The 27,029-nt window shown below is 44.1% G+C and overlaps 1 protein-coding gene across 1 annotated transcript in view; it reads right to left on the bottom strand.

The window, feature by feature from the left end:
* The window catches only part of LOC143930936 (killer cell lectin-like receptor subfamily B member 1B allele C), a 128,185-nt gene extending 101,372 nt beyond the window's left edge, over window positions 1-26,813 (bottom strand). The window contains exons 1-2 of the mRNA XM_077455626.1: window positions 26,673-26,813; window positions 16,663-16,775 (exon numbers count right to left, since the gene is read on the bottom strand). Of these exons, the coding sequence (XP_077311752.1) occupies window positions 16,663-16,775; window positions 26,673-26,714 (155 nt within the window). The 5' untranslated portion in view covers window positions 26,715-26,813. The remainder of the gene's footprint in view (window positions 1-16,662; window positions 16,776-26,672) is intronic.
* Between the last annotated feature and the right edge of the window lie 216 nt (window positions 26,814-27,029).

Here is a 27,029-nt window from a genome sequence, read left to right as displayed (position 1 = left end):
ACAGAGAATATGGATAAAAGGAAATTGGAATTAAATTTCCTGTCTTATAATATTAGGGGGCTCAACACAGCAAAAAAAAGGCATAAAATCCTGGTAGAATTAAAACAGCTAGAGGCAGATGTGATCTTTCTCCAGGAGACACATATAACACACACGTCAAGGAGTAGGCTTTATTCTAAAGACCACCCGAAATGGTACTATGGGGATACGATCTCAAAGAGGGCAAGAGGAGTAGCAATAGGATTCGGTAAAGATATTCGATTCACTGTAGAAGGAAGAGAAGCAGACCCAGAAGGAAGATATTTATTCCTGAAAGGAAAATTAGCAAATATTGGTTATACACTGGCTAACATTTACTCCCCAAATAAAAACCCTATAAATTTTCTGAGGGGAATACTGGCCAAAATACAAGAATTTAAAAGTGGCCATGTAGTTATAATGGGAGATCTGAATCTCTGTCTAGACCCCGTACTTGACAGCACGTCCCGGGTACTGGGAAGGAATAGCACTCAATTAAAAAGGTTAATTCAAAATTTGAATAAAAACCAACTAGTTGATGCATGGAGGGCACAACATCCCAAAATAAGGGACTACACATTCTTCTCCCCAGTACACGGGACGTACTCAAGGATTGATTATATTCTTGTGGAACACAGAGCCCTAGAGATGGTACTAGAAACAAGTATAGAAATAACAACACAGTCAGATCACGCGCCTTTAAAAATGAAAATGCAGATTCCCGGACAAAGTAAATGTTTCTCTAGGTGGCGACTAAATGACACGCTGATTCTTGATAAGGAGGGGGGGGAAGTAGTGAGTAAGGAATTAGAGAAGTACTTTCTGATGAATGAGACCGAAGGAATCTCTGGGCAGGCCCTGTGGGATGCCCATAAGGCGTATATTCGGGGGATCTTGATTGCACGAGGCGCGCAGAAAAAAAAAGAACGTATAGAGAGGGGCAATAAACTCAGAGAGGAAATCCTCAGAATAGAACAACAACATAAAATGGGGCTTACAGATAAAAAGCTATATCAAAAATTAACGTCCAGGAGAGAAGAACTACGTGGGTTAATGGAACAAGAAACTAAAAAATATTATAATCAACTTAATAAAGTGAGGTATCAAGAAGAAAACAAACCCACTAAATATCTAGCCAGGATGCTCCAAAAGAAAAAAGCTACGAACTACATAGAGAAAATTCAAACAGAAACCGGGGACATGGTATACTCTTCAAAAGAAATAGCCGAATCATTCAAAACATACTACGGGAAATTATATGCGGTAAAAAACAACTCGATAGATAAAGAAGGTAAACTAAAAGAAACTGATAAATATTTAAATAAGGCGAGACTCCCCAGGATCAGTGAAATCGATAAAGAATATTTAGAAAACCCCATAACGGAAGCAGAGATAAATGAGGCATTAGCGGAATCAGCCCCTGGGAAAAGCCCGGGACCAGACGGTCTGACAATTAGTTACTACAAGAGGTTTAAGAATATCCTAGTACCGAAACTCTGTAAGTATATGAACGGGATTGGGACAGAATACGCCATGAGTAAAGAGGCGCTGTCTGCCACAATAACGATCATACGGAAAGAAGGAAAAGACGAGACCAAGTGCGCAAGTTACAGACCAATATCACTCCTAAATGAAGATACTAAACTATTTGCTAAGGTGTTAGCAAATAGAATGAAAAAAGTAATGAATATACTAGTACATCCAGATCAGACTGGGTTTATCCCCGGGAGAGAGGGAAAGGACAATGGGGTAAGAACTTTATTGATTCTATCTCAAAGGAAGAAGACGGAACCCCCGGCGCTACTATTATCAACAGATGCCCAAAAGGCCTTTGATAGAGTCGATTGGGGATTTATGTTCCAGACAATGGATAAAATGGGCATAGGCCCTAGGATGGCCAAATGGATTAAAACGATGTATGATCACCCGACAGCGACTGTAAACATCAACGGGTTGCCCTCCTCTTCCTTTGAGATGGAAAATGGGACCAGACAGGGATGCCCACTGTCTCCTCTTCTTTTTGTGCTCTCGTTGGAACCCCTACTCGCGACAATCAGAAACAACCCGGAAATAAGCGGAATTAAGGCAGAGCAAGAGGAACATAAACTTGCAGCATATGCAGACGACGTGTTGTTTTATATAAGTAACCCAGTAGATTCTCTGCCCAAGATAACAAAGGCCCTGGACGAGTACGGGAAATTATCAAACTTCAAAATCAACCAAATAAAATCTGAAATCCTCAATATAAATGTAGGTGCGACGGAAGTACAACTAATCCAAGAACAAAGTAAATTTAAATGGACAAAAGATCTGAAATACCTGGGAGTAAAATTGGCAAACACTCTGGATAAGATATACCGCCTAAATTATATCCCTTTATTGAATGAAATAAAAACTGAACTCAGAAGAGCAAGTAATAGACCGATCTCGTGGATAGGTCGAATAAACGTGTATAAAATGTTTATTCTTCCAAAAATTGTATATAAATTCCAGATGTTGCCAGTTGAAATCCCACCCAGCTATTTCAAAAAATTAAAAGCAATAATGAGCAAATTTATATGGAATAATAAAAAACCTAGGATCTCCCATGGAGTATTAAAACAAGAAAAAGGGAGGGGAGGATTAGCGGTCCCTGACTTACAGTATTACTATCAGGCGGTAGTCTTATCAAGAATTGTGGAATGGGTAAAAGGGAAAAAAAAAGAGGAAAAAAGATGGGTTAATTTAGAATACACATACAGTAAAGCACAATTAAATAAGATAATATGGAATCCCCCAAAATACAGGGCACTAGATATAGACACAAATAAGTTAACACAGATTGCACTGAAGATATGGGATAAGGAGTATAAAAGATTAAATGGACACTATAATTCGCCACTGATAACGTTAAAAGACAACGAATATTTCCCACCGGGTAGAGGGGTGATAGGAGGGAACTGGATAAGACTAGAGGGGACACAAATAAAAGATATATCTAAAAAAGGGAAACTTCTTTCACATGAAGAGTTAGTGCACATGGGATTTATGAGAAGGGATAGGTGGCGATATCTCCAGCTGACCCGTTTCATAGAAAAACTACCCCAGCCGATTAGATCTGAAAAGGATTTGACAGGGGTGGAACAACTTTGCACGGCTGACAATGCAAAGGGCATAATATCAAAGCTATATGGGCTATTGATGCGGACCAGCTGGAAAGATACGCCGCCATATATAAACAAATGGGAAAGGGAATTGGGATCACAAAAAGGTAAAGAAACAATAAATAAAATATTGAAAATGACACACCGCTCGGCAAGGGATAATAAAACAGCTGAGATGAACTACAAACTTATCTCCCGATGGTACAACACCCCGGATAAGGTATCTAAATTCCAGCTAGGCGGGACCGCCGAGTGCTGGCGGGGCTGTGGAAAAATAGGTACTATGACACACATTTGGTGGGAGTGTGCCAAAATTAAACTATATTGGGAAAAGATCCTTCAAATGATTAAGGAAATAACTCAAACAGCATTGAAACCAGACCCCTGGGTAGTTCTCTTTCATGGCTCGGAGGCTGGGGTTAAACAATACCAGGACACAATCATACCGCATCTATTAAACGCTGCGAAAAAACTGATTCCTAAAAAATGGCGAGAGGTAGAGTGCCCAACAACATGGGAGTGGGTAGATGCGGTAGAAGACATATATAATATGGAAAGCCTGTGTCTGAGAGAAGAAGAGGATAGGGTAATATTTCTAAAAAAATGGAGAGGTTGGAAACAATTTAAGCGAGATTGGAGTTTCTCCGCACAATTAAGACCATAAAGACCAGGATATCAGGAGCAGGGACACTACTGACAAGGGGAAAGGGGAGGTGGGGGGGGGGTTGTATAACTTTAACATAATTTTAGTGAAACATTGGGAGTAAGATATAAGAACAGTGTTAAGAAATATGAAATAAAAGTTGGATAAATGTTTTACATTTAATTATACAAGTAAGTAACAAGAAAATAGCCACAATGATGTGAAGATTCAATTCTAAGAGACAACAATGAACGTTAAGTTGATTTATAGTCTCAGGTAAAGATTCGCTGATGTGGCAAAAAAAAAAAAAAAAAAAAAAAAGAAAAAAAAAAAAAATATAACTGGTTACTAAAATGTATAGGTAAAGTTGATCCAGGGAATATCCGATTGCCTCTTTGAGGATCAGGAAGGATTTTTTTTCCCCCACTGGAGCAAATTGGGTCATGCTTTATTGCAGGTTTTTTTTTCTTCCTCTGGATCAACTGCGGTTATAGGATAATGTATACAACGGTTTTCTATTTGTGTATGTGTATTTTTTTTATCTATGTGGGTTGCACTAGATATACTTTTTTCAACCAGATTAACTATGTAACTATGTATTGGATTGGAAATGAATTGGAAATGATGTACACTGGGCTGAATGCAGTAAATGTCGTTTGCGTATGTGACATGAAAAGACTAAATAAATACATGGAGGACTATTGCTTTTGCTTGTAAGGAGAATGAGGAAGAAAAATTCATACTTGAACTGGAGTGGTGCAGAAGCACAGAGTCTGTTAGGAGCAGTGCTCAAATTCATGAGAAAAGGTGCCAGAGGGTATCAGAGGGAAAATTTGGAGGGATGGTTTGAAGTGGACAAAGGTTGAGTTTGGAGTGTGACCATGTGTAATACAGCAGTATATTAGAGATATGGTCTGATAAAGGACATGAATATTGGAAATCAGTGCCTCTGTTATTGCTAAATCTAATCGGTGCTTTTATATTTGTTTGATGCTCGTTTACATTTATGAGATCAGGAAACATTTTTAATGCCCAATATGTGAGGTTGGGGCCAAAGGACCGAAGGGGCTGCTTTCCATAATGACCACATTTCATCATCTTTTCCTTATCCTGCAGCAGAAAAATTAAAGCGGATCTGCACACAAATAATTTTTTTTATTTTTATTTTTTAACTTTCAAATTACAAGTATAATAACCTTCTACTCACTTTTAACGTGACTTTCCGGTATTCATGTCAGTTTTAATCTCAAATCGCCTGTTTTAAAAATCTTGTATAGCGATTTTCATTTTGCTTGTGGGCATTTGAAGCCCACAAGCAATCACTTCCTCGTTCCACTACATTGGAAGTACCAGCATTCCTTGATGGTTCCCGCGCATGCTCAGTGGCGAGAGGCTCAACACAAATTTTGCCATCACAACGGGCGGCGTATTCGGAAGTTCCCGTCCCCGCTGTGATGTGGTCCGTGAAATCATGCGATATTTCACATCGGCTCTACCGCACTGACTCCTGGGATGAATAACACCAGATCCCAGGAGACAGTGCGGCAATCCCAGGAAATTATGTGGATCCCCACAGCTGCAGAGACAGGAGAACGTGAACAAATACGGGGCCACCGATTGCACGGTACGATTAAAAAATAAAAAAAAAGTCCATAGAGCACTATTTGGAGGATTTAAAAGGCAGTGACATCAACTTTTAAAAGTGGGTGCAGAACCGCTTTAAGCATGGAGTCTAATTTCCCCAAGTCACGTGGCACCAGTGAGATGACTACTAATACCAGTGATCACTGTCCTGGAATAAATCCTAAATCCCAAGAATAATTTCAGCAATATTATAAAACAGAAGAGCCTCTTACCTGCTGTCTCCATGTCTTATAATACAAGAAGAATCCAGAAATGCTGTATAGTGGTATCCCGTCTAATAGGCTATATGTATGATATCACATACACTATACATGGTGTGACTGCACTGCCACCCCCCTGTTCCTGTGTGGTCACCCAGGCTGAGATCTGCCCAGTCCAGTCTAACCATGAAGATCAGTGTGAAGATTAACATCCTGTATTTCAGACTATGTACCAGTATGTTTGTTTTTATGACCCTGTAAGGATATTAGATTGTTAGCTCCCCAGGGTGCAGGAGGTGAAGGTCTGCGTGTCACCATGCCAACTCCCCCTAAAATCCAGGGGGACACCCTGTGTGTTACCTCACATTGGATATAATTGTGTTTTGTTCTTTGTATGTCATTGCGGCAGAGTCTTTCTTATATCCTTTATATGCTGGGTGCACAGTATCACTTCTCTTGTCCTGTACGCTGGGTGTAACTCTCAGTATCTGTACTTATTCTGCGTGTATGGATTCTGCACAGTACCACTCATGCTGGGTGTATTCAATGTGCATGGACTCCACTTGTGCATACCATAAGTGATTGGTTTTCTGCTCTTGTTTGCAAAGTTTACTGTGTTTTAAGCCACACCCCTTAAAAATAGCCCCACCTATTTTTTGTTGTAGCATGTGCTTCTTTCTTATCACCCAATAAACTGTTCTTATCATTTTTCTTAGAAATCCCGAAGAGTCTACAGATAGTGTACCATGAGTACCACGTGTTCAAGTACCACACCCTCTTGGATCTATTCAGTACAATGAGAATCACTGGAATGTCCTCCATCTCAATCTGGTGGAGCATAAAGGAAGAAGCTGTAGATGAGGAAACGTGTAGATCCAGTTGAATTGATTCCATGGAGTCACCATAGTATCAAACGCAAAGGCTGCAGTGGCCCTGATTTTGGCCACACAACTGTTCCGTTTGTTGGTGGATCTGCACTCTGAAAAAATCTACATCTGGCGTTCCTACCCCTGTCAAAAAGCTTGAAACACCTCTGGGTGGAGAGCTTATTCCCTGAATCCAGACCAAGATGGTGGACAAAGTACACCTTTCAATTTTCCAAACCCTAGGATGTGCATGGAAGGCAGAGACAAAATGTTTCATTCCACCCAAGTGAAAATCAAGTCTGATACACATTGAGGAGCACAACTTCTGGTGGCTCCTTGATGGTTGATGTAGACCACTGTTGTTGAATTGTCTGACTGGATGGTTAGGTGATCTTACAGCTGGGAGGTCCAACATTTAAGTTCAAGAATGTTGCTTCCTCTGACAGCCAGGTCCCCAGCTCCGATAGGTCATCTACATAGTAACATAGTAGGTAAGGTTGTATAAAGACAACAGTCCATCCAGTTCAACCTGTATAGGTGTGTGTGCAGGAAAATCATTTCCCATATATCCGTATATTGTTTTTGCTAAGATGCATTTAAAACTATCCATACGTCCTGCTGACACTACCGATTGTGGAAGAGAGTTCCACATCCTTACCGCCCTGACAGTGAAAACCCCCCTATGCACCTTAAGTTTAAATGGCTTCTCTTCCAGTCTTATTGCATAGCCCTGCTTCCTCTAAGCCCCTGTACACACGGTCGGAGATTTCCACAACCAAATCCGTCGGATTTTGCCCGTCGGATTTTGTCCGAAACTGTTGCATACACACGGTCGGACAAAGTTGGCGAAAAATCCGATCTTTCAGAACGTGATGACGTAATTTCGTTACAGTGGGACTACGTTCAGGCTAGTAGCCAATAGCTTTGATGTAGGAATTTGATCTGAGTATGCGTGGCACTTGGTCCGATCAAAATTCTCTACACATGATCGGAGTATGTCCGATCGGCTCAGTTGGTCGGGAAATATTTCCAACATGTTGGAAAATTGGGTCCGACGGAGATTTGGACGGAATCAGTCCGATGCATACCACACACAGTCGGATTATCCGACGACACGGTCCGATAGGACACATTCCGACGGATTCTCTGACCGTGTGTACAAGGCTTTACACTCCCTGGGACTGAAAAGTTTCATATTTACGCTGGGATCAGTCTGTCTCCTACTACGACCCCTAGATCCTTCTTCATCCTGGAAGCCCCTCATCTGGGACTCTTCCCCAGTCTGAAAATCTAACATCCATCTTGAGAACTTTCCACATCTTTAGGGGAAAGCTTCTCCAATGCTGTGTTGGAAATCCACCAACCAGGGAGAACCCGGCTTTGCAGGTCAGACTGTATCTGTTTGCCCCACACTGCCAGGAAATTGAAAATTGAGTGGCAGCAGTCTGAAATAAAACTCAGTGCATATTACTTCCTCAGAGGAGGCTACCATCAGACCCAAGACCATTATGAAGGCAAAAATCAAGGGCTAACCAATTGAGGCCATGAGAGGGAAGGAACAGAAGATTGCCCTGGGGCAGGAAGATATGGGAAAGGACCTCATTAAATATCAGGTCCAGGTACTCCAATCAGTAATTCAGGTCCAACAACTTCTGAAAGTTGAGGATTCACCCGAATCTCTGCAGAGTTTGCAATATACATTGTCAAAGCTTGGGAGAACTGGTCCTTAAGCAGGAGATCCTCCATATAACCATATTGAAGAACCAGGGTGCAGTTGACAGGCCAAAGAGGAGGGCAACAAATTAGTAATGGTGTGTACCCACAGCAAAAAGCAGATAGCACTAATTAGGAGGAAATATGGGGATGTACAAGTAAGCAGACACTGAAGCCAGAAGGTCCCCAAGTAAAAGGGAGATTCCATGCTGAATTCTTGTACTGGCAGGAACAAGTTGAGGGTATTGTAGCTCCACAATGGGACACATGCCTCTTTTTGCCCTGGGAACAGTGAACAGGTTAGAGTAAAATCCCTGAAATTCTTCCTCGTTTGTAACTGGGATAATGATATCCTGTGCGAGAAGAAACCAAATTTTGAGATTTGGAAAGCAGTGGTTTACTGAATAATAACTGTACAGGACATTTGGATGGGAGATAAATGTCTCTATTATTTGGGTTGATGTCCCTTTAACCACTTGCTTACTGGGCACTTAAACCCCCCTCAGTCCCAGACCAATTTTCAGCTTTCAGCGCTGATGCACTTTGAATGACAATTGCGCGGGCATACAACACTGTACCCAAATGAAATCTTTATCATTTTTTTCCCACAAATAGAGCTTTCTTTTGGGGTATTTAATTACAGCTCGGAGTTTTATTTTTTGCTAAACAAACAAAAAAAGATGCAAAAAAAAAAAAAAAAATCATGTTTAATAGTTTGTTATAACATTTTGCAAACAGGTCATTTTTCTCCTTCATTGAAGTGCGCTGATGAGGCGGCACTGATAGGCTGCACTGGTGGGCACTGATAGGCTGCATTGGTGGGCACTGATAGGCTGCATTGGTGGGCACTGATAGGCTGCACTGGTGGGCACTGATAGGCATAGTTAAGGCGGCACTAATAGGCACAGATAAGGTGGCACCGATTGGCACAGATAAGGCAGCACTGATGGGCAAAGATGGGCACAGATAAGATGGCACGAATGGGTGGCACGGATGGGTGGCTCTAAGGGGCATTGATAGGTACCACTGATAGATGGGACTGATGGGCACTGATAGGTGGCACTGATAGGTGGCACTGCTGGGCACTGATGGGCGGCACTTCTGGGCACTGATGGGCACTGGTAGATGACACTGATGGGCACAGATATGTGGCACTGGGGTGCAGCACCTTTGTTGAGGCAGATTGTGGGCACTGCTGGGTGGCACTGTGGGCACTGCTGGGTGGCACTGCTGGGTGGCACTGCTGGGTGGCACTGTGGGCACTGCTGGGTGGCACTATGGGCACTGCTGGGTGGCACTGACGGGGGGCACTTATTTTTTAATAAGGTGGCACTGGCAGGGGGCAGGTGGGCACTGGCAGGGCTGGCCGTGATCGGGACTGATGTCCCGATCACGGCCGTCGGTGATCGGCTCTTTTTTTTTCTCCTCACGCTGTCAGCGCGAGGAGGAATAATAGCCGATTACCGGCTCCATTGTATCACATGATCAGTTGTCATTGGCTGACAGCTGATCACGAGATAAGGGGTCGGGATCGACCCCTTGCTTGGATCAGTGATCAGGCGAGTCTCATAGACTCGCCGATCACAGAGCGCGCCGCGCGCGCCCCTCAGGGGGCGTGCAGGCCGCTCGTGCACGGGACGACGTCAATAGACGTAGTCCCGGCAAAGGAGGTCCGCGCTGTAGCCGTCATTCGGCTATAGCGCGGGTCTCAAGTGGTTAAGGAGCATGATAAGAGATATACTTGGAGTACTCAGGGCTTCTCATCCATGCAGGGTGGGGGGTTCTGGGTGATCCAGTTAGAAAGCAGTTTACTCAGAATTTTCTTGATATGGGACCTGGAATTCAGAGTCTCGAAGATGTTTTGGGAAGGAAAGAGCCTCCAACTCCGGGCTATAGGTAAAGGCAGACAGTGGTAAGGGGTGAAATGAACAATAATGGTACTAATACACACAAATCTCCCTTAACCTATTTAACTACAAAGGTCTGACAGAGAATTATCGGAAAGCAATCTTCAAAGCCAAAAAGGACCACTTCTCATATACAATCTCAGCGGCCGCAAACCAACCACGGGAACTGTTTAAACTGGTTAATCAATCAATGAATCCGGTGTGCCTAGAACCCCCAGAAAGCGAATCCCAGGATTACTGTGACAAACTGTCGGATTTTTTCATCGATAAAGTCAAAACCATCAGGGAAACAATTTGTCAGAAGAAAACATCCAACCTCAGCCAGCAAATACATAAAGAGGATGTCTGCACCAACATACCGCAACCGCCAAAATTTTCACTATCCCCAATTACCGTAGACACCGCAAAAAACATCATTAATAAACTGCGTGACAGTACCTCACCTATTGACATCATCTCCACAAAACTACTGAAAGAATGCTCCGACATCGTGGCTCCAACCATAACCCACCTCATAAACCGATCATTCCACGAAGGGATTGTTCCCAGGAGTCCAAGACATAGATCTCCATTGGTTCGCGTCCTTCCTAGGAAATCGGTCACAGACAGTGAAACTAGGAAAATTCCTCTCCGAAACTCGGGCAGTCACCTGCGGAGTCCCTCAAGGCTCTCCGTTGTCACCCGTTCTCTTCAACATTTACATTCGCCCACTCCTTCAAATCATCAGATGCTCAGATCTCTGCTTCCACTCTTAGGCTGACGACACGCAACTTTATTTCTGGATCAATGGAAAAAAAGATCACCAACAACAACTTGAAAACTGCCTCAAATCAATAGAGGACTGGATGACCACCAACTCCCTCCAGCTGAACGAATCAAAGACAGAGCTTCTTATCTTACACCCAAATCATAAGCCCGCAACCAAAACCTCCTGGTCTCCACCAACCGTCTTTGGGCAGACTATCTCCCCAAAGACCAAAGCGAAGAGTCTCGGGGTTATTTTAGACGCACAAATGTCAATGGATGCGCAAATAGGATCTGTAGTCAGTCGATCTCACCATCTGCTGCGCATGCTTCGCAGACTCATCCCTTTTATCCCAAAGAATGACAAAGCAGTGGTAGTTGGAACAATCATTAATTCACGACTGGACTACGCAAACTCGCTTTACATAGGATTACCACAATATCAACTTGCACGATTACAACTGATCCAAAACACGGCGGCAAGGCTGATAACAGGAAAAAAACCCTGGGAATCCATCTCTCCTTCACTGAGGAGCTTACATTGGCTAACCGTAAAAAATCGGATCACGTTCAAGACCCTTTGCCTCACCCACAAATGCGTGTATAGAGAAGCTCCGCAATACCTAATGGAGAAAATAAATCACTACACACCAAACCGCAGTCTTCGATCAGCCAACAAAAACCTCCTCCTCGTGCCCAAAGCCCGGTATAAATCCAAGGGGGATCGGAGATTCGCTGTCCAAGGGCCTCGGCTATGGAATGCTCTACCAATCAACATCCGCCTGGAAGAAAATCACCTGGCTTTTAGGAAAAAACTCAAGACCTTCCTCTTTTAGCAGATGATCAAAGCTCGCCACAGCGCCTAGAGGCGATTCAGTTCGCATTATACAAGTATTTCATTCATTCATTCATTCATTCAAATGCGAGTAACAGGGCCCAGGTTTTGCTGATCAGCTTAAACTGTAACTTTATTATTATCATTATTATACAGGATTTATATAGCGCCAACAGTTTGCGCAGTGCTTTACAACATCGGGGAAGACAGTACAATTAGAATACAATTCAATACAGGAGGGAGCAGAGGGCCCTGCTCGTTAGAGCTTACAATCTAGAAGGGAGGGTCAAGTGGAACAAAGAATAGTAGCTGTGGGGGATGATCAGATGGACAAAATGAAAATGCAGTTGTTAGGTGTGGGTAGGGTAGGCTTCTCTGAAGAGGAGGGCTTTCAGGGATTGCCTAAAAGCTAATAGAGTAGGAGATAATTGGGCATATTTGGGTAAGGATTTCCAAAGGGTTGGAGAGGCTCTGGAAAAGTCCTGGAGACAAGCATGTGAGAAGGTGATGCGAGAGCTAGAGAGCAGGAGGTCTTGAGAAGAACAAAGAGAACGATTAGGTTGGTATTTTGAGACTAGGTCAGTGATGTAGCTGGGGGGAGTTGTGGATGGCTTTGTAGGTAGTTTTTAGTATTTTGAATTTAATTTGTTGGGTGAGCGGAAGCCAGTGGAGGGATTGACAGAGAGGAGTAGCAGAGACAGAGTGGTTGCTAAGGTGGATGAGTCTGGCAGCAGCATTCATGATGGATTAAAGTGGGGATAGAGTATGTAGAGGTAGGCCAATGAGGAGGGAGTTGCAGTAATCAAGGCAACAGATGACTAGGGACTGAATTAAGAGCTTTGTTGTAACTGAGTCATAACTAGAGTATCATAAGCCCAGAGGCTACGCCAGGGCTGGACTGGGACAAAAATTTGGCCCTGGACTTCATCATGACCGGCCCACTTTAATTTTGAGTGTCCTCAACAGCATCCCCCTTATATCCGAGTCCCCACCAGCAGCCCCTTCACATCAGAGTCCCCACCAGCAGCCCCCTTCACATCAGAGTCTCCACCAGCAGCCCCCTTCACATCACAGTCTCCACCAGCAGCCCCCTTCACATCACAGTCCCCACCAGAAGCCCCCTTCACATCAGAATCCACACCAGCAGCCCCCTTCACATCAGAGTCCCCACCAGCAGCCCCCTTCACATCAGAGTCCCCACCAGCAGCCCCCTTCACATCAGAGTGTCCTCCCTCTCCTCCCCCTCCCACATGTACTCACAGTTTTGAAGACAGCTTTTCGTTCCTCTCTCCAGTCATGTGATAATAAGTGATAAGGGGATAGAGGAAGGAAAGTCTTCCGGCTGTATATCTCCCCCTGCAGGCTGGAGGGAGCATAATGCCTAATGCTCTCTCCAGCAAGTGACGGAAGCAGCTCCTCCTGACAGGAGTGAAATCACGATCACTCACTGCCAGAGAGGAGCGGCTCCAGGACTGCACCTGACCGGCCCACTGAGCCATTTGGCCCCCCGGGAAAGTCCCGGTAGTCCCGATGGCCAGTCCATGCCTGGGCTATGCTGTCTTAGGCCCTGGAGTGACTTTGCTAGGTCTAAGCCTTTCTGCAGGCCTTCAGTGTTCATAAAAGTGGAAAAATTGCTAAAGTCTATGTAAATACTATGAAACCAGGAGGAAAAAAATTTTATGGCTTCCAGATACTCCCAGTTCAAGAAGGTGGGGACTTGAGGAAGAGCTCTGGCAGGAATAACTTGAACAAGCTTAACAGTAATGAAAGGGGCAAGCAACAAGTGCAGGGAGGGGTAAAGTTGATCTGAGATAATGGGGTAATCCAGAACAGGTGATGTGGCACTGCTCAGTGGTATGCAGCATAAGTATGGTAGTGTTTAACAAGCCTGATGGCAAACTGTGTAACAAGAGTCTTTGGTTTTGTGGTGGGTTGACAACCCCCTCACTAATCCTGTGCTTCACGGTAGCTTGAGAGCCGGCAAACCCACTCTGTATTGCTGCAGCGACACATGTTGTCTCAGTAACCTGATAAGTAAAGCTGTGGCTGCAGGTAAGTAGGCTGCTCTGGTGGCTGAGTGCCCTAGGGCTCAGTACTCTACCTATATGTTCAGGTTCCTTCATCGGTCTGGTGCCTAGTCCCAAATTCCTGTGCAATCAGTAAGGAGAATCTCCTTGTCTCCTCTTTGAGTCCCCAAGCCTATTGGGACCTGGAGTTTTTCAGCTATTCCTTGCAGTGTAGCAGTCTGCCCAAGGCACTACATGTCCCAGCATGCTTTGTAGCAGTTCTCCTTCTCCTGCGGAATCTCAAAGTCTATCTGGATTTGTAGTTCAGAAGGTCAATTCTTGCATTATAGAGATGCCATTTTGGACTACATCCCCCATGATCCCAAGTGCTCTGCAATTTAAGGTCTATGAGATTGCTTGGCTAGCTTTCCTGCTCTCTGATTGGTCCTTTGCTCTGCTGTCAGGAAGGGAGCTGCAACACAGCCAGCATGAGAAGAGGATTTTACAGAGGCTGCTCTGGCTCTCAATGTACAACAATGTAGGCGGGTGAAGGGTGCACGGTTTTGCGACATTGCACTCAAACAAAATTGACGTCCTTTTTTTCCCACAAATAGAGATTACTTTTGGTGGTATTTGATCATCTCTGTTTTTTTTTGTGTTTTTTTTTTTTTAAAAACACAATATTTTGTACTTTTTGCTATATAAATATCCCCATTTTTTTTTTTTAAAAAGGGATTTTTTTCTCAGTTTAGGCCGATACATATTCTTCTACATACTTTTGGAAATAAAAATCGCAATAAGCGTATAGTGATTGGTTTGCACAAAAGTTATAGCATCTACAAAATAGGGGATAGTTTTATGGCATTTTTTTTTTTTTTTTTTTACTAGTAATGGTGGTGATCTGCGATTTTTATCATGACTGCGACACTATGGCGGACACATCGGACACTTTTGACACATTTTTGGGACGATTGTCATTTATACAGCGATCAGTGCTATAAAAATGCACTGGTTACTGTATAAATTTCACTGGCGGGGAAGGGGTTAACACTAGGGGGCGATCGACTAGTGTTCCCTAGTGTGTGTTCTAACTGTAGGGGGAGGGGACTAACCATAGAAGATGACAGATCGTGGTTCTTAGTTATTAGGAACTCACGATCTGTCACTCCTCACAGAACAGAACACGTCCCTGTTCTGCCTCTCGTTCCCGCGTTCGCTTGTGGCCAACGACCGCCGGCCACGAGCATAGGCGCCATCACAGTGCAGCTGGTGCATGCGCTCCTGCTATCCTGCTTAAAGGAGCTGACGTACAGCTACGACGGCTCGTGGGATCGTGCCGACCTGCGCAGTATAATGTCGGCAGCTGGTCGGCAAGCGTTTAAGCGCTGTCTCTTTTTATTTATTTCTTTGATATTGAGATTTCTCAATTAGACAGCCGCTAGACAGAGTTAATTAACCATTTCCCGACCAGCTCATGTACATTTACTGCGGCAAGTCGGCTCTCCTGTGCAAACTGACTTACCTTTACGTTGGTCTGTTCAAGGAGGATAGTGGGCACGTGCGTGAGCGTGCTCGTGGCTCCCGCGGACTTGATGTCCATCGGCGGCCACGACCGATGTGTACTGAGTCAAAATGGGGAACTGTAAACAAGGCGATTACCTGTTCTGCCTAATGACATGTCAGAGATCTTCTGTTCCCGTCATGTACCTGGCAGCCCATACCCCCTACAGTTAGAACACACCCAGGGAACACACTTAACCCTTTTATCCCCCCCTCCCGTGTGTTAACCCCTTCCCTGACAGTGTCATTTCTACAACGATTAGTGCATTTTTATAGCAATTATCAATGTAATAAAGTCACTGGTCCCCAAAAAGTGTCATTTGGGGTCAGATTTGTCCGCCGCAATGTCGCAGTCCTGCTAAAAATCACAGATCATCCTCATTACCAGTATAAACTATAAAAAAATAAAAATAAAAGTCCCTAAATCTATCCTGTAGTTTGTAGACGCGATAACTTTTGTGAAAACCAAACCAAACCAAAAATATGCAGAAGAATATATATCGGCCTAAACTGAGGAATACATTTTTTTTTATATATATATTTTTTTATTGGATATGTATTTTAGCAGAAAGTAAAAAAATGTTTGTTTTTTTAATTGTCTGTGTTTTGTTTGTTTATAGCTCAAAAAATAAAAACCGCAGAGGTGATCAAATATCACCAAAAGAAAGCTCTATTTGTGGGGAAAAGAAGGACGTCAATTTTGTTTGAGTACAGTGTTGCACGACCGTGTAATTGTCAGTTAAAGCGACGCAGTGCCGAATCTCAAAAAATAGCCTGGTCATTAAGGGGGGAAAATCTTGCGATTCTTAAGTAGTTATATATACATTCTCCTGTTAGAGCGTACTTTAACTCTGGGATATTTCACACACATACAGTAGATATGTAAAATACCACTGCACCCACATGTATCTCCGGGTACACATTTACCATTACTGTAACTTACCCTTAATAGATAATAAACACATTGAACATTAAATATTACAATATCGACAGAGATCTGGATTTCACATTACAGACATAATCTACATCTAGAATGGTGATGATGGGGATATTGGATGTGATCTCCCCGTATTACTCTGTATTGGGGGTGATCTGTGGTCTGTACAGAGTGTCTGTATGTTGGGAGGAATCTGTCAGATCTTCAGAGATCTCTTCTGACAAATCCAGCTGTGGTTGGCTTGACAGTCATCCTTATTATATCCAAAATCTGCTTCCCACCGTGGATATCTATAAAAATACTCTGCTTCCATCCATACACAGTCTCCTGAATATTTTGTTGATATCTGGAATCTGGGTAATAAATAACAATGAGGAGTTCTGAGTATTTATTGTTTTCTGGATGAACATCATTCATATTCTCAGTGTAGATGAAGAGTCACTTACAGGCCGGGATTATAGAGGTGACCGTCCACCCATCTCCATCCATCTCCATCTCTGTACAGACCCATCCAGAACTTTCCATCTCTTTGTTGGATGATGGATCTGTTTATAAACTCCTGGGAGAAGAGAACATCATCTGTCACCATCCAACCACAGACATTGGATAGAAATCCGAAGATCTGTCTATTCCACCATTTCTACAAAAGTTCTATTGTGGAAAAATCCCCCCACAACAACAACAAAAAAAGTATCCCTGAACTGAAATTTATTGTCAATTTTCTAACATTTTTACATTTACATTTCACATGTCTATCCTTTTATATTAAAGTAATAAAAAAATCACATACAATATACAGGGTAGGTGCTCATTAAAGAGGAAGTAGATGAGTTTACTTCCTCTTTGTTTCCCTGCAAAGGCAAAGCATAATGTGCTACTATGCATCGCATCGCATCGCATAGTAGCCCATTATGTGTCACTTACCTGACACAGGAGCCAGCGATGTTCCCGATTTCCTCACCGGCTCGAAGCGTCCATCTTCCTTCCGGGGTCACAGACTCTGGCTCTGTGACTGGCCGGAGTCGCGTGACATCACTCCCATGCATGTGCACAGGAGCCGCCAGTCACGGCATGTCGTTTAACGAAAATGGCACGCCGTGACCCTTCTAAAGTGCACATGCGTCGAGTACATGGGAACTGTAAATATCTCCTAAAACATGTAGGTTTAGGAGATATTTCTTGTACCTACAGATGAGCCTTAACCTAGGCTTACCTGTAGGTTAAAGTGTGTTGTAAGGGTTTACAACCACTTTAACTGTACAGAGAAAGCATCACTCAATAATACCATCACATGTGGAATGAATGATCTTTTTGGTAGGCAAAATTGTCACTGATTATGGAAATTTCTTGTGTACAGTCTCATGATTGCTGTCATTAGACTATAAACATTATACACATTGTGGGACTTTATGTGAAGCATATTACTAAGTCAAAATGGACCAATCAAGGTAAACATGGTTATTGATTACAAAAGGTATACATACACATATAAAAGAAGTACCAAATAGATAAGATGATGCAATGTAGTATTAAGTCTCGATGGATAAAGTCTGAACAATTCATAGTATAAAACAATTATCTCAACATGGTTAAGTAGTAATAGACCTTGGGCATATAGACCAAATTGTAATGGTAGCATATAGGCATAGTAACAATGAGAGATTGGTTCATTATAATAGAATGTAATATGGTACAGAAGGTAGACATAAAAACTGTGAAGTAGCATCATGAAAAAGCTCTACGTGTTTCGTGGTTACATTACCACTCATCAGGAGAAGATGCATAGTTTGGGGGTATCTATAATAAAAATGCCAAAAATGATATGATGTTAAATGTTCTTCTCTTTGTCCAATATATTAGGGATGGAGGTATATAATTTTATTATTGCCTCATATAAAGTCCCAAATGTAGCTTTAGCCTAGTCTTAGCCCTTGTACACACGGTCGGACATTCCAACGGAAAATGTCAGGTCGGACCGTGTTGTCGGATAATCCGACCATGTGTGGGCTCCATCGGACTGTTTCCATTGGAATATCCGATGGACCAAGTTTTCCAGCTTGGCTATAAAACTTTCTGACAACATGATCTGATCGGACCTTGTCCGATCATGTGTAGAGAATTCCGATCGGACAAAGTGCCACGCATGCTCAGATCAAATTCCTAGACCAAAGCTATTGGCTACAAGCCTGAACGTAGTCCCGTCGTAACGAAATAATGTCATCACGTGCTGAACGATCGGATTGTCCAACAACTTTGTCCGACCATGTGTATGCAACACCAGTTTCGGACAAAATCCGTCGGACAAAATCCAACGGATTTGGTTGTCGGAATGTCCGACTGTGTGTACAAGGGCTTAGATTTTTCTCACATTATACACATTACAATCTGGCCGTACAACCCTCATACAATCAACTTTAGATTTACCTTGACTGTGTAATATAACCAGTTCAGCTACCTTTATACCCCTTTTGGACCAGAGCAATTTAAATATTTCTGATATGGGCCTGTTTATTCGGAAATAATTTTGTCATAACAAATTAATCATATTATTTTTTTTGGGGGACAAACTAATTTATTTTGGCAATATTGTCTTGCAAAATTCTTCTTTTCTTTTTTTTTGTAATCAGTAGACAAAAAAAAGGTTGAAAAGAAGAGAAGCAATTTTTTTTTTACTCTGACCAGGGTTTAAAAAAACAAAAGTTAGAATATTTTTTTAAATCATTTGTCCTGTTTAAAATGACACAAAAATGACAGTGTCTGGTTAAAAAAAAAAAGAAAGAAATAGCAGTAATATATATATTTATATAATTTATATATATTTTTATATATATATATTTAAACATAAATATATATATATATATATATATATATATATATATATATTTATTTATTTATTTATTTATTACTTATTATAGCAAAAAGTTAAAAATATTGAGTTTTTTCTAAATTGTCGCTCTTTTTTTGTTTATAGAGCAAAAAATAAAAACCACAGGGGTGATCAAATACCACCAAAAGAAAGCTCTATTTGTGAGGAGAAAAAGTACACTAATTTTGTTTGGGAGCCATGTCACACGACCGCGCAATTGTCAGTTAAAATAACGCAGTGCCGAATTGCAAAAAAAACGATCTGGCCTTTGGGCAGCCAAATGGTCCGGGGCTTAAGTGGATACAAATGCACTTTGCAGGGCACTCCTGCTGTATAATGCAGAGCAATTCTGGAAATAGTAGTGGGGTGAGCGGTGGTGGGGGAAAAGAGCTGGCCATAAGAAATGCATCCTAAAATATGTTTTAATTTTTTTTTAGCATGTATATGTTGTATGTTCAAAATCCTCAACTGGATAATGATCTACCTAAACCTCCCAACTGGTTTCACATCCAATAAAGCAAGTCATTGCATTACATAATTGTTGGTAGTTTTAAATTGTACAATCAGATTGTAATATGTGTGGTGAGCTTTAGATTGTCTCGGTCCTTATAAGCTATCAGCCATAAATTGATACAATCTATTAAAAATGATTATCTATCTAAAACCGAGCTCCTAATATTTCCTCCCCCACGTGCCCCTTCCCCTGACTTCTCTGTCAAGATCAATGGCACATCTATCAGTCCATCCCCACATGCCAGGGTGCTCGGGGTAACCTTAGACTCTGACCTGTCCTTTCAGGCCCACATACAAGTCCTGTCCAAATCATGCCACCTTAGCCTCTGCAACATTTCCAGAATACGCCCCTTTTTAACTAATGACACCACCAAGCTTCTAATTCACTCCCTGGTCATCTCTCGCCTCGACTAATGCAACTCCCTCCTCATTGGATTACCTTTACATAGACTATCCCCCCTTCAGTCCATAATGAATGCCACTGCCAGACTCATCCACCTTAAAAGTCATTCAGTGTCCTCCACCCCTCTCTGCCAATCCCTCCACTGGCTTCCACTCACCCAACGAATAAAATTCAAAGTACTAACAATAATTTACAAAGCCATCCATAACTCTGCCCCTAGTTACATCACTAACCTAGTCCCAAAATACCAACCAAGCCGCTCTCTTCGGTCATCCCAAGACCTCCTGCTCTCTAGCTCCCTTGTCACCTCCTCCCATGCTCGCCTCCAGGATTTCTCCAGAGCTTCTCCCATCCTTTGGAACACCCTACCCCAATCTGTCCGACTGTCCCCTAATCTATCCATCTTTAGACGATCCCTGAAAACTCTTCAAAGAAGCCTATCCTGCTTCTAACTAACACTGTTTTACTTCCTCCATCAGCTCATCCTACCACAGCTAGTGATGGACGAACTTCCGACAGGACGTTTCGCGAACGCGGACCGCAAACGCGGCCGATAGTTCGCGAACCGTAACGTTCGCGGCGGGCCCCATTGACTTCAATGGGAGGCGAAACTTTGCAAACCTACAGGTCAAATTTGCAGCCACAAAATAATTAATAGCTGTGCAAACATAGTCCCACCACATGGCCAATGATATAACACATGTATGAGGTGAATCTGGGATCGACAACTACAAGCATTCTTTTTTTATATGGGAAATTGTTGTGACAATTCAGGACTGTGGAGCGCATGAAGGCAATGGAGGAGAGGGAAGGTCAGGGTAGGCAAAGAAGAGGGTGCAGGAGATGATCACCAGCAGCGTGACATACAGCAATGACACCTGCACCGTGATAGAGTCATCTGACACTAGCACCGTGACATAAAGCACTAACACCAGCACCGTGATATACAGCACTGACAGCAGCACCGTGATAGAGAGCACTGACATCAGCAGCGTGACATACAGCAATGACACCTGCACCATGATAGAGTGATCTGACACCAGCACCGTGATAGAGAGCACTGACATCAGCAGCGTGACATAAAGCACTAACACCAGCACCGTGATATACAGCACTGACAGCAGCACCGTGATAGAGAGCACTGACATCAGCAGTGTGACATACAGCAATGACACCTGCACCGTGATAGAGTGATCTGACACCAGCACCGTGATAGAGAGCACTGACATCAGCAGCGTGACATAAAGCACTAACACCAGCACCGTGATATACAGCACTGACAGCAGCACTGTGATAGAGAGTACTGACATCAGCACCGTGATATACAGCACTGACACCTGCACCGTAAGCAGCCCCAGGAGGAAGTCAGCATAGCACAGGGATGGTGTGAGCCCCGCATAATGGGCATAGCATAGGGATGGTGGGAGCCCCTCATAATGAGCATAGCACAGGGATGGTGGGAGCCCCTCATAATGAGCATAGCACAGGGATGGTGGGAGCCCCTCATAATATGCACAGCAGAGGTACAGCCCCAGGAGTAAGTCAGCACAGCACAGGGATGGTGGGAGCCCCTCATAATAAGCTGCCCCAGGAGGATGTCAGCATAGCACAGGGATGGTGGGAGCCCCTCATAATAAGCAGCCCCAGGAGGAAGTCAGCACAGCACAGGGATGGTGGGAGCCCCTCATAATAAGCATAGCACAGGGATGGTGGGAGCCCCTCATAATATGCACAGCAGAGGTACAGCCCCAGGAGGAAGTCAGCACAGCACAGGGATGGTGGGAGCCCCTCATAATAAGCAGCCCCAGTAGAAATATGACACCGCTCAACCTCTTCACAGAGGAGGGTACGGGCATATAGTACGGTGTGCTTTTTTTGGACAAGGAAGTGAGCCAAATGAAGAAAGAAGGTCTGTGTGCTCCTCCTCATCCGCCCCGACACCATCCTCCTCTGACTTCTCTTCAGACTCCTGTTGTTCACTTGTCTCAGATAGAGTAGCCCCCCCTGGGAATTCATCCAGCATTGCGACTTCCTCATCTTCCCGCTCCTGCCCCTCCACAGCTTGATCAATGACACGATGCAATGCACGCTCCATAAAAGAAGGCATAAGGTACCATGTCACTGATGGCGCCATGGCTGCGACTGACCAGTTTGGTGATCTCCTCAAATGGGCGCAGAAGTCTGCATGCGTCGCGCATGAGCAGCCATTGGTGCAGTGAAAAAAACCCCAGCTCCCCAGAACCTGTTCTGCCGCAGCGTTCATACAGGTAGATGTTAACTGCACGTTTCTGCTGGAGCAGCCTATCAAGCATATAGAAGGTTGAGTTCCATTGCGTCGGGCAATCGCAAATAAGACGTCTGACCGGCAGATTGTGTTGCCGCTGAATGTCCGCAAGGCGAGCCATGGCCATGTAAGATCTTCTGAAATGGGCCGAGATTTTCCTTGCCTGCCGCAAGATGTCCTGGACCCCAGGGTATTTGACAACGAATCGCTGCACGACCAAGTTTAAGACGTGTGCCATGCATGGCAAATGCGTGATTTTGCCCTGTTTCAATGCGCTAAGCAGATTGGCACCGTTGTCACACACCACTTTACCAACTGTCAAATTGAGCGGTGTTAGCCACTGATCTGCCTGTGAACGCAAAGCTGAAAGGAGTGCCGGGCCAGTGTGGCTCTTGGCTTCCAGGCACAACAGACGCAGCACGGCATGGCAACGTCTCACCTGGCATGTCGAATAGGTTCTGGGGAGCTTGGGCAGCGCAGCAGAAGAGACGCTATCAGCGGAAAAGGAGGAGTCAGCTGAGGAGGAGAGGGAGGAGGATGGAGTAGGCGGAGGAGAAGAAGAGTCAGGCCTGCATGAAATCCGTGGCGGTAAAACAAAATCTACACGGGTGCCACGGGTTACATGCTTGACGGCCGTCAGAAGGTTCACCCAGTGGGCAGTAAAAGTGATATACCTTCCCTGCCCGTGTTTGCTAGACCACGTGTCTGTGGTCAGATGTATCTTGGCACTCACACTGTGTGCCAAAGATACATTCACTTGCCGCTGAACATGGCCATATAGCTCTGGGATGCCCTTCTCTGAGAAATACTTCCTTCCTGGGACCTTCCATTGTGGTGTTCCAATGGCCACAAATTTGCGAAAGGCCTCCGAGTCCACCAGTTTATATGGCAGTAGTTGGCGGGCTATGAGTTCTGACAAGCCAGCCGTCAACCGTTGGGCAAGAGGGTTATCCGGCGTCATAATTTTTTTACGCTCGAACATTAGGCCCACGGAAGCCTGCCTTTTTGCAGAAAAATGTGAGCTTGGCGTGATGGAAGGTGGAGTGGAGGACAATTGTGAGGAGAGAGGAGAAGGAGAAGTAGAAGACGAGACTGGACAGTGAGAGCCTGGAGTGTGGCTTTGTGTGTTCCGTTGCTCCCACTGGGCTCGGTGATGGCTGCTCATGTGCCTTCTTAAGGCGGTCGTCCCTAGGTGAGTGTTGGGCTTACCCCGACTAATGCGTTGACTGCAAAGATTGCAGATGGCAACGCTATTGTCAGCAGCGGACACATTAAAAAAAGCCCACACTGCAGAGCCATGTGCTGGTGTCCTGGGAGCGCCAGATGTGACCGTACATGGTCGATGACTCGCTCCTGATACATTTGCAGTCTGCTTTGTCCCTCCTGTGCAATGTAAGTTAATCCTGCTTCTCCTCCCTATCTGCTGGTCCATATCTCCCTCTGAACTCCCCTCCTCTTCCTCTCTTGTGGGCACCCACGTGACATCACTAGACACGTCATCATCGACGTCACCTTCCCCACCGCTATAAGTAGAGATCTTGGAGTAGGCAGCAACACCGGGGACCAACCTCCTCCTTGGGCTGATCTGGGTACTGTCGTCAGACTGCTGAGTAGCGGTTGTTGCTACCTCCTCTTCCTGATCCAATACCAAGAGTGGCTGCGCATCAGAAATGTCTTGATCTGGATCGGAAAATAATTCCTGTGACTCAAGCGGAAGGTATGTGGTGGTGGTGGTGGTGTTGTTGGTGGTAGTGTCTTTGGGGGGGTGCACATAGCAGAGAGTGAATAAGAGGGTGCAGATCGAGAGGATGAGGAGGGTGCAGAAAAGTAAGGCTGAGTAAGCCACTCAACCAAGTCTGGTGCGTCCTTTAAAGTAATTAAACGCACCTTCTGCAACTTCATACTTTGGCTCAAGCCTGTTGCTCCTGCCCTACCCCTACCACTCCTGCGGAAGGGCCTGCCTCTTCCTCTGCCTGTCATTTTTTAAATGACCCTGTGACAAAACTCTCAGTCCCTATACTGATGAAGGACTGCTGCAGTGTAGGGCAGCGGTCAGCAGTAGTGCACCTCAACCCTATGTATTGTGGACCTATACCAGTCCTTACAGAATAGCAGCCTGTACCTCACTCGAACCTATGTACTGTAACACCCTAGACCAAGTTACCAGTCCTTATAAGGACCTTTGTGGAACAAGTAGGTTGTGTGTGACTGATTAGCAGACTGTACGTCAGTCCCTATACTGATGAAGGACTGCTGCAGTATAGGGCAGCGGTCAGCAGTAGTGCACCTCAACCCTATGTATTATGGACCTATACCAGTCCTTACGGAATAGCAGCCTGTACCTCACTCGACCCTATGTACTGTAACACCCTAGACCAAGTTACCAGTCCTTATAAGGACCTTTGTGGAACAAGTAGGTTGTGTGTGACTGATTAGCAGACTGTACGTCAGTCCCTATACTGATGAAGGACTGCTGCAGTATAGGGCAGCGGTCAGCAGTAGTGCACCTCAACCCTATGTATTGTGGACCTATACCAGTCCTTATAGAATAGCAGACTGTACCTCACTCGAACCTATGTACTGTAACACCCTAGACCAAGTTACCAGTCCTTATAAGGACCTTTGTGGAACAAGTAGGTTGTGTGTGACTGATTAGCAGACTGTACGTCAGTCCCTATACTGATGAAGGACTGCTGCAGTATAGGGCAGCGGTCAGCAGTAGTGCACCTCAATCCTATGTTTTGTGGACCTATACCAGTCCTTAAGGAATAGCAGACTGTACCTCACTCAACCCTATGTACTGTAGCACCCTAGACCAAGTTACCAGTCCTTATAAGGACCTTTGTGGAACAAGTAGGTTGTGTGTGACTGATTAGCAGACTGTACATCAGTCCCTATACCAATGAAGGACTGCTGCAGTATAGGGCAGCGGCCAGCAGTAGTGCACCTCAACCCTATGTATTGTGGACCTATACCAGTCCTTACGGAATAGCAGACTGTACCTCACTCAACCCTATGTACTGTAGCACCCTAGACCAAGTTACCAGTCCTTATAAGGACCTTTGTGGAACAGTTGGTTGTGACCGATTAGCAGACTGCAGCAGAAGGGCAGCAGTCAAGTATAATATTCTTTCTATATTTGGAAGAAAGAATATTATACGTGTACAAGCCTATTACCAAACCACTGATACCAGTCCTGAAAAGAACCTTTGTGGACCTAATATAGTAACAGCTACTGATTAAACTGACCCTCACTGCCTCACACACAGCTTCCTGCCTGTCCCTATATAAACTGGCAAAACAGAGGCTGCTGGAACAATAACTTGAATAGCACTTTTGTGGACCTGATAGTAACAGCTAATGATTAAACTGACTGTCCCTGCAGCACAGCCCATCCTGTCCCTTTCTCTAAAACTGACAAAAGACACTCAGGCTGCTGCAACAATCACTAGCACAGCACTGCCTCAAACATATATCCTGAACTACACCTAACACCTATACCAGTCCTGAAAAGAACTTTTGTGTACCAAATAGCTAGTGATTTGGGTCACTGCAATCTCTCCCTGCTCCACACTGCAACCTTTTCCTATAGTGACAGAAGAAAGAATGTAAAATGGCCGCCGGATCGGGTCTATTTATAAGTTAGGGGGAATGTCCAAGTGTCCATGTGCTGTAATGTCTCAATTGGCTGTCCTGTACCCCATGATGGATGTGTCATCATAGGTCAAAGTTCTTTTACACAGTAAATACGGAAGTCCGCCGGGCGAACGGGGGCAATAGTCCGCCGATCGGGCAGACCGCGAACAGCCAAAATTTGCCGCGAAACGACCGCAGGGCGAACCGTTCGGCCATCCCTAACCACAGCTATTACCTTTTGTATCAATTGCCCCTTCCTTTTTAGATTGTAAGCTCTAACGAGCAGGGCCCTCTGATTCCTCTTGTACCAAATTGTAATGTAACTGTAATGTCTGCCCTCATGTTGTAAAGTGCTGAGCAAACTGTTGGCACTATATAAAACCTGTATAATAATAATTATTATTTGATCAATTTGCATCACTATTGGTTTTCTGAGATAAAAATAAATCCAAATAATTCCCCCTTGATTGAGTTGAAATCAACCAGCAACTCACTCAATATATTGAATTGAGGGTCTTTATTGTGTGTTTGTATTCAATTCAGTTTTTTCACATTGAATGATCGATTGTATAATCAAACTGATACATATGACCATTAATATCACCATTGACCACCATTAAGATAACATTTCATAGTGTGATCTCATCTGTTCTGGTCATTCCTGTATAATAATCATGCAGATGTTGGGACAATGGAGTATAAATCCTCTGTATGTGTCCATCCATCTCCCATCTATTTCCATGTTATATCATACCTGCTGTTCCCGGTCCTCTATGACCAGTAGATCGGCTCCCATCTCTTCACACACTTCCCGGCTCTCCTTCCATGTTCTGTATTCTCCGTCAGATGAAACGTAATAACAATTCTCTCTGTCCCACAACCAACCATTGGGACATATCACACATCCTATAAGAAAATATTTTAAAAGAGAAGTAACTTCTCTGCAGGATGTGTAAACTTTGCAAAAAGATCTGAACAGATTAATGGGGTGGGCAAGTACCGTATATACTCGAGTATAAGCCGAGATTTTCAGCCTCTTTTTTGAGGCTGAAAGTGCCCCCTCGGCTTATACTCGAGTCACCGCTGTCTGACTGCTCGATCAGCGTATCGA

This window comes from Lithobates pipiens, unplaced genomic scaffold (genome assembly GCF_037356315.1).
Source record: "Lithobates pipiens isolate NorthernLeopardFrog02 unplaced genomic scaffold, aLitPip1_a1.2 Scaffold_25, whole genome shotgun sequence".
Classification (NCBI taxonomy): Eukaryota; Metazoa; Chordata; class Amphibia; order Anura; family Ranidae; genus Lithobates; species Lithobates pipiens.
Note: the sequence above shows the minus strand (reverse complement) of the source record. Positions and strands in the feature narration are given on the sequence as shown.